Source organism: Alnus glutinosa, chromosome 1 (genome assembly GCF_958979055.1).
Source record: "Alnus glutinosa chromosome 1, dhAlnGlut1.1, whole genome shotgun sequence".
In the NCBI taxonomy this organism is placed as follows: Eukaryota; Viridiplantae; Streptophyta; class Magnoliopsida; order Fagales; family Betulaceae; genus Alnus; species Alnus glutinosa.
Window position 1 is genome coordinate 2,418,621 of NC_084886.1, and position 8,060 is coordinate 2,426,680.

At 35.8% G+C, this 8,060-nt stretch overlaps 1 protein-coding gene across 1 annotated transcript; it reads right to left on the bottom strand.

Annotated features, from left to right (window-relative positions):
* Positions 1-3,971: 3,971 nt before the first annotated feature.
* LOC133858440 (E3 ubiquitin-protein ligase AIRP2-like) lies at positions 3,972-6,457 on the bottom strand. The gene is made up of 5 exons (XM_062293910.1): positions 5,862-6,457; positions 5,164-5,326; positions 4,980-5,046; positions 4,637-4,871; positions 3,972-4,518 (listed from the first exon to the last, which is right to left on the bottom strand). The coding sequence occupies exons 1-5, from the start codon at positions 5,942-5,944 to the stop codon at positions 4,311-4,313; spliced, it is 756 nt and encodes a 251-aa protein (XP_062149894.1). The 5' UTR covers positions 5,945-6,457; the 3' UTR covers positions 3,972-4,310.
* Between the last annotated feature and the right edge of the window lie 1,603 nt (positions 6,458-8,060).

The following is an 8,060-nucleotide window of genomic DNA, read 5'->3' on the forward strand; positions in this document are numbered from 1 at the left end:
AGGGCAAGTAGGCCGCACTACTCAAAGTGGATAGGCCTTATAACCTTTTTCTATGTGGGTACCCGAATTACGTGCAATCCGAACAACAAATTATTGAAAATGGGGATGGATTTTACTTGTCCTAAAAAAGAAAGATAAAGTTGATGCGGATGAAAATGAAAATTTAGGTGCATGGGCACGTGGAAAGCATTTGAGAGAGAAGAGGAGCACTGGTTGGAGAAGGGCAGAAGCATTTGAAGTTGGAGAAGGATTACGTTTCCATTGGTACAAAGGTGAGACGATGATAAGAAGCTTCTCCCCTGTTTTGACTTTCTGTGGTGGTCAGCCAAAGAATGGGTGAAATGAAATCTGTGGAAGCTCTCAGTGCAGAGTGCAGAATGCAGAGTGCAGAGGGTCAGTAATTTAATTTTATGGAAGCCTTAAAAAAAAAAAAAAAAAAAAGACAATAATAAAGAAAGAGAAGGTGGAGCAAGAAAACTTTTAGAAATGGTTGATGCCCAAATAATTGATATAAATTAAAGAGTGTTTTATGTACTTTGGTGAGTGAAATTCCTTTGAATATTGTAGTGCTCATGGTACATTATATATATTATACGACCTGCTCAACCTCTTCTTGTCAACTTGTCTTTGGAAATTGGACCCATCAAGCCTTCAGCAACACGCTCCGAGCTCGGGAGACAGAAACATCCAAACTTTTGTCTGCCCAATTTTGCAGCCTCCCTCTCCGCACTTTCTCCGTGCAATTGGGTCGTGCTTTTCACGCTTTCATGCAGTCACCTTTAGATTGATATTCCGTACATTACTAGATCTAGCACGGCTGCAATAAAATTTCTTTTACGCCCCCCCCTTGGTTTGAAATCGACGGTCCCAAAACGGTCATATTCTTAAAAATTAAATTAAATAATAGATCGAGCTCAAATGCTCTCTTTGCTAGCTCTTTGTTTACTTCCCACTATCTTCGATCTCCTATCTTATGATTCTTATCGTCTCTCTCATTCTCATCATCATCATCATCATCATCATCATCATCATCATCATCTTATCGACCAGACCGCCCTCAGTTACTTGAGGAGTAGTTCGGCTACTCCAACTAGCCGAGTTGGAAATGGACGCACCACTTTCAGTTGCCAAATGAGATAGTTGAACTATTCTCACTATTCAAAATGGGTTCTTTAGCCACCCATAAATAGTTGGGTGGGAGATGGTTGAACTATCGATATGACCAAAAGCGGAACCAACTATTAGATTGAGGAGAGATAGTTCTCCCATTAAAAAAAACAAAAAAGAAAAAGAAAAAGAAAAAAAGAAGGTCTTTTTAAGTTTTACTCTTGCACATCAAAATGTTTGGTTCCACCCCTGCCTCCTCGGCCTATAACAAACAACCATCCATGTGGCTTGAACACTGTGCAAGTAATCTATACTTTCATTAAAAGAAAACAAGTGGTTTTAATTACTCTAGGGCCCCTTTCCATTTCAAATGAATTGGAAATGAAATTTTACTGCATTTAATTAAGGTTGTAATTTCTCTCTCTCTCTCTTTCACTTGAAACAAAGAGAATCATATTCGCTGCCTAATCAGATGATGGTCACACTAATGACATAATGATTCATGCCCCAAAAATTACTTTAAAAAAAAAAAAAAAAACTAATAACGTTGTAGAATAATGAATATGAATAATGGAACCAATTCACGCAATCAAGAGATAGCTTATCATTGTGAACAAATGAGGCCACTACACCCCACACCCTAATCCAAAGAAAAAGAAAAAAAGATTGCCCTAGGGCCTAGGCAGCCGAAGGCCACGACAGTGACAATTGGCTCCATTTAAACAATGACTTGTTTGCGCCAATGACCACTTAATTATGTTGAATGACCAAGGAGAGAGTGTTTCCTTGGGCACTTTGTGGTATAAAAAAGAAAAAAGAAAAAATATGCTGAGCATTGGGATGTGATTTAAGCATATATATGAATACACCTCCCAGCCCTCCTTATAGTGGATGTAACCCATTTTCCATTTTTCCTCTCTTATTAGAGTAATGTCGGTGTATTTACTTTTGTATGTATTTATTTATTGCCCGAGTTGATACTCTGCTGGGACAGGTTTTAACTTTGAGCAAATAGGGGTTTAAACTTTTGGAGTCTGCCTTTTGAGAGTGGGGTAGAGGAGCTAGGGTTTCTGGCAAAACCCAATGGCTCTGAAAGGAAATTCCCACTCACAAATTCTTTATATCCAAAGAGAATTGTTTAGTTGAAGAGAGAGTGAGCACGATTGGTGACTAACAAATGGGAGGATGAACAACATGCAACTTCTCTTCAGTGGGGTGTAGCTTTTATTTGTTTAATTTAAAGTTAGAATATGGCTCTGCCTTATGCTGCTTTCCTATGATGCTTTGCCACGACTCTTGTTTCTTTACCTGTTTATTCTTTCACTAACTTCTATCTCCCATGAAGTTGCTGACCAATGCAATCGGCAATTGCCACAAAGTTTTCGACATCCTTAAAATTAGGCTGCGCGAATTTCATTATGACCAATTTGTTTGTGGCACTGTCATAAAAGTTTTCGCCATCCTAATAATGACATTAGGGTGTCTAATTTTTGGCACTGAATTTGTAAAGGGGATTGGTTAAATGCACATAAGCACAGAGCTAATTTTAACCTGTTAGGCCCAAGCAAAATGATGATTAATAGAACACCGGTTTGGCTTTTTATCAAAACATCCAGGCCCAACATGCTCATGTTTCCAAAAGAACACAATCCTCCTCACCTCTTGTTGACAATTTTTCCAGGTGAACAAAGCTTAAAGCTTTGTATTGAAATAGCCAAATCTACCCACCATTCGTCGCTTCTGCAACCAGGCACCCCCCATTGCCCCCCCCCACCTTCTTGGCATCATGTAACACATCCTTGGCTCTCCTGTATATCTCCTCCTTTCTTCACCTTATTCTCCATCTCATCATAACTGATGGCCTTTTTTAATGTATGGAAACGGCCAAATTTAGATCCAATATCCCATAAACGCCAACCGCCGGTCATCCATCTTGTTGGACATCGAAGTGGCTTTAGTCTAGTCCTCCTTAGTGCTATCTTCCTTGTTGTGGCTTCCAAGTCTCCTTCCTGCTGCTGCAAGCGTTTCTCAAATTTAAGTTCCATCCTTGGGACTACTTCAAATACCATCGTTTCTAGCAAGCTTTTTCTTCAAGAAGCTATTGGGCCAAATCAATTCTCTGACCCATTCCCATCTATTGTTTCAACTTTACTAGGGTTTTTTTTTTTTTTTTTTTTTTTTGATAAGGACTATTGGTGCCCCATCACTTTCTTTTGTATCTCTTTATTTGTTTAATGTTATCTTTTCTTATCAAAATAGCAAGTAGCATGCTAACTACCTAAATTAACCCATTTAACCTCACCAAAGTATTGAAGCACATACTTACAGAAATATATATATATATATATATATAAAATCTCTTAGCTTAAGCTGGTCAGGCTATCCAGTGAGTTTCTAAACCCATTAATCTAAGGGGTTCCTTAAGGATGCATACAAGGGAATTTAAGATATCCAATGAAGTAAAAGAACAAAGAATTAAGAAATAAGCATAATCTTTTGCTTGCAGTTAAGGGGATTAGAGTGTACATCCACCATTAAAAATTTAAAAGGTAGATACCAAGTAAATCTCGTAGGGTACTCAATAGGTACCCTAAGCACCTAATCCATCCAAATCCTTTTTCAAAAGTTAAACATCTCAGCCAGCATTCTTGATGCGACAGTTTTAGATTGATGCTGCATATTTATCATCTAAACAAAACCACTTCTGCTATAGAAAAATGCAACCATTTCTTCAATATTTTAACTAGACAAGAACTACGGGGGTACCATTTTAGTAAAAGCAAATGATTATGGAATTCTCTAAGAAAAAAATATATAAATTGTTGAATTCTTTTTTGGCCTCTATGGAATTGAAGAAGAAAAAGTTTTGGATGATAAGCAGAAACCCATATATTAATCAAATATCTTTCCATTTACATTCCCAACACTCAGGTTCCAAAAAGCTGAGTTGAAGGCCAAGCATACCTTTTATATATTTTTACATTTGCTACAATCTCAACATACTTGCAGGTTCATTGTCCTTGCTTTTGTCTTGAGAGATTCCATGAATGTTCAAAGACATCCAGCAGTTCTGTTAACTATATACAACTGCCATGGAACAGCTACTCAACCTGTCATGGTGGGCGAGATTTAAGCTTCACCAGACTCTATAGAATGGGTAATCAGCATTTCATTTAGCATACTACTTAATGCTTCATCTGGAGTCAGAGCATGTAATCATATAAAACCACATGTGTGTCAGGCATAACGAGTGGCAGATTTTCAATATAAAGGTAGAAACGTCTCAAGTTCTCCTTTGCAAGAGCAATTGTATCAATCACATCACAGTTGCTAATAAGATCCCATAAATCTCTAGAGCTAACTCTCTTTAGGCTGCCGCGACAAAAAGGGCACGACTGAGACCGCACATTCCTGTCATTCAGTATCAAGCACACTATAACAGATATATTCCAACAAATGGTCAAGATAAAGTGAAATTCCAATGAGCAATTTACAAAAACTTAACAGTGCAAGTACGAGTTGGGGCTACCAGTCGTGGAAGCAGCGGTTGCACAAAGCATGTCCACAGCTGGGCAATACCATCCTTGTGCAATTCTCCATGCATATCCCACATTCTTCATCTCTCTCTAAATCATTATCAGAAAGCTTCCTCCTCCCTTCCACTCTCTTTCTGGCTAAGATTTCTTTGGATTGGCTTCCCAAGGTACTATCTTCCAATTCAATAAACTCGCCTTCAAGTTGTGTAAGAGAAGGGTAAATTACGGCTGCAAGAAATTTACAATCAGATGCATTGAGGAGTTGAAACTGAAAAAAAAAACGTGGAGACCAGGAAATCAGACATTTGTTAACAAGAAACCACAGAAGGGACAGACCATAAAATTCCCGTAGAGTGGCTTTCCTTTCTTTTGAGGACATTGTTGGCATCCCATCAACATATACCTGGACAATTACGTAGAGCTTCATTTGGATTTCTACAGAGAGAGCAGGGGACTAAAAAGAACACCAATGCAAAGATTAAAATGAAATGAAAATGATAAGAAACAGAAAACAACCCACCTTGTATATAAGTACGTGGAGAAGGCCTAAATAACTGGGGAGGGTATCTGTACAACTATAATCCATCCACTCAATCAGATAAAGAAGAACGGGGGCAAAGGGGCTGTAAGACAATCTCATCTGAATACAATCCCCGCAATAATCTCTTGGGAGAGCAGCTGCCCTGCAAAACCCCAATCAAAAATTCAATTAATCGACTCTGCTCATCAACCATTGAAGTAAACAATTTGGAGGCAAAACAACAGCTTTTAGGTATCACATTGTATTTTTAATGGGTTTTCTTTGTTCGGGTTTTAGATGGAAGAAATTTCAAAAAAGAAACACATATGGGGACATATGATGGCTCTGTCTGCTATAATTGAGGCATCCCCCACTGCGAAGCCCTCATAAAAGCATCTGCAATACAAAGCTATATCCACAAAACCCCAAATTCCTATACAAATTCACCCCACTTACCTTTAATTGATCACAAAACAGCATCTAAACTACCACAATTTGATAGAATTAACCACATAGCACATTGCAGAAGAGAAAAGCAGGAAGGAACACCAGCAGTTCTTTGCTATTTAAGGACAACAAACATGAAAATGAGCTCTACAAAATTTGAGTTGTGAAGAACAATAATACCAAAAGTGGTAGATATTATGGTTGATTAAAAGTAAATATCTAAGCCCAAAAGAAGAATATATAAAACTTACAGGGTGTTGGCATGCTGTACATCAGCTTCAAGAGCTTTGATGGATTCTCTGAAACAAGATTTGCTGGGCTGTTTTTGCCACATTTGTTCTTTTTCTTTGAATTCCCCGAGTAAAAAATGGAACAAAGGGAGAGAGAGAATGACAAAAAGACTGGCTTTTTGGGGAGTGGCTTTGTTCTGTTCAGGGAATATTAAAGGAGACCAGATGGGGACTTTCTAAAAGAGATGAGATGATAAAGAGAGAGAGAGAGAGAGAGAGAGAGAGAGGAGAGCAGGTTGCTTAGTGTTCAAACCTTTCTCACTTCAAGAAAAGAAAGGGATACCTTCTCTCTTACATGTATCTTTTCCGACTTTTCGTTGCCTTTCATTATTTCTCTCAACTGCAATTTGGGCTGCCATTATTCCGAGCTGACATTGTTACTTTGGGCTGGTACTGTGCTCTTCTGCAATTAATGTTGCCCCAACAGAAGCACCACTTTCCTTTCAAAAACAGAAGCACCACTTTCCCATTCAAACAGTAATACAGTAATAGTATAGCCAACCAAAAAGAAAGAACAAAGAAAACTACACGCACGTTTGGTACATGAATAGATTTAAGAACAGAGTAGATAGCTATTTCCGTGAGACAAGGGATAATTGTTACTCTAAAAAAAGGTAAGGAACAACTATTACACTAAAAATGAATTAGCAAACTATTAGTTTTTTTTTCTTGACACTCAAAAATAAGAAATAAAAAACAAAAAACAAAAAATCATCCCCATGGGTGGCCAACCCACTGGGGATGATTATTGTTTGTGCCAAAAAAATAAAAATAAAAAAGATTTTATTTTATTTTATTTTATTTTTATTTTTTTTTTAAGGGAGAAATGATTTTTTGAGCTATAATATTTTAAGAAATTTAGTTATTCTTGTGTTGTCATAAAAAAGAATTAATAATAAATAATCATTTCGTTCCAACTTATTGTATTCCTATTTTTATTCTTGGGTAATCACTTGATTCACTTCTAACGGACCAAAAGGTCGAAAGAAAGACATGCAAAGAGGCAAGACAACTAGACAAGCATAAAAAAAGCTTTTTTCCCCTTCCCCTGACTCTTGAGAAAATTGAGGTAATAATATTTGCTTCATTAGTAGAAATAATAATATAAATGTTTTTGTTTAGCAGCAATTTAAGACCGCCATAACATGGGATGCAAGATCCTCTTTATTAAAATATTTTAAGAAATAATATGGACTTAGGTTTTGTTTTGTTTTGTTTTGTTTTAACTAACCGTTAATATGTCCTGCATTATTTTATCATTTTTAAATAATATATATATATATATATATATATATATATATATATATATATATATATATATATATATATATATATATATATATATATATATATATATATATCATTAAATATGATTATTCTGAAAGCATTAAAAAAGACGGCTTGAGAATTTTTTAGTGTTGGTCAAACTTAGCAGGTGAGTGAGAATTTTTTATTTTTTCCTTTTTCGAAAAGTACACGTACCGCCACTAATTATTACTTTATTGTGAATGCGCTTTCTAAAAAACTAATTGTGTGAAAAAAAAAAAAACTAAAAAAGAAAAATAATTCAAAAAAAAAAACGATCTTTTTTTGAAATATTGAAATAATAATAATAATAATAATAATAATAATAATAATAATAATAAAAACAGAAAATAAAAATTTAAGGGGTGCCCAAACTGAAAATATATAAAACAAAATCTAAAAACTAATTTTTATGTTTTTTTTTTTTAATTTTTTTGTTTTGTTTTGTTTTTAATATTTTTTATAATTTTATGAAGGGTATTTTTGTCATTGTGGGGTCACATTAACATTATTTAGTAGTTTAAGGGGTACATTGATACAATTGATAGTTTAGAAAGAACTTTGACAATTGAATGATAATTTTTTATTTTTTATTTTTATTTTTATTTTAAGTGAAAAGACAAATTTCATAGGAGAGTAAAAACTTTAGGCTGGGCCTGATTTAATATGCAGGCCCATTAGTTTGAGCCAGTCCAGATATACAGGACCTCCCTTTGTCCTGGCCTTCTGGGGGTCTTGATCCATTGCCCATAACTTGTGGGTGGTTTGAAGTGACACCATGATCACAGACGACGATGCTGTCGTGTCGTCTCCGATACGGAAAGAAGATGGTTTTTTGTCTTCTAAACTGATGGG

Excerpts from the sequence above, each read along its gene's own strand:
- LOC133858440 (XM_062293910.1), bottom strand. The coding sequence starts at position 5,944 with ATGTGGCAAAAACAGCCCAGCAAATCTTGTTTCAGAGAATCCATCAAA. Across the intron at positions 5,047-5,163 it reads TCCACGTACTTATATACAAG|GTATATGTTGATGGGATGCC; the intron begins GTGGGTTGTTTT and ends GTAATTGTCCAG. Across the intron at positions 4,519-4,636 it reads AACCGCTGCTTCCACGACTG|GAATGTGCGGTCTCAGTCGT; the intron begins GTAGCCCCAACT and ends ACTGAATGACAG.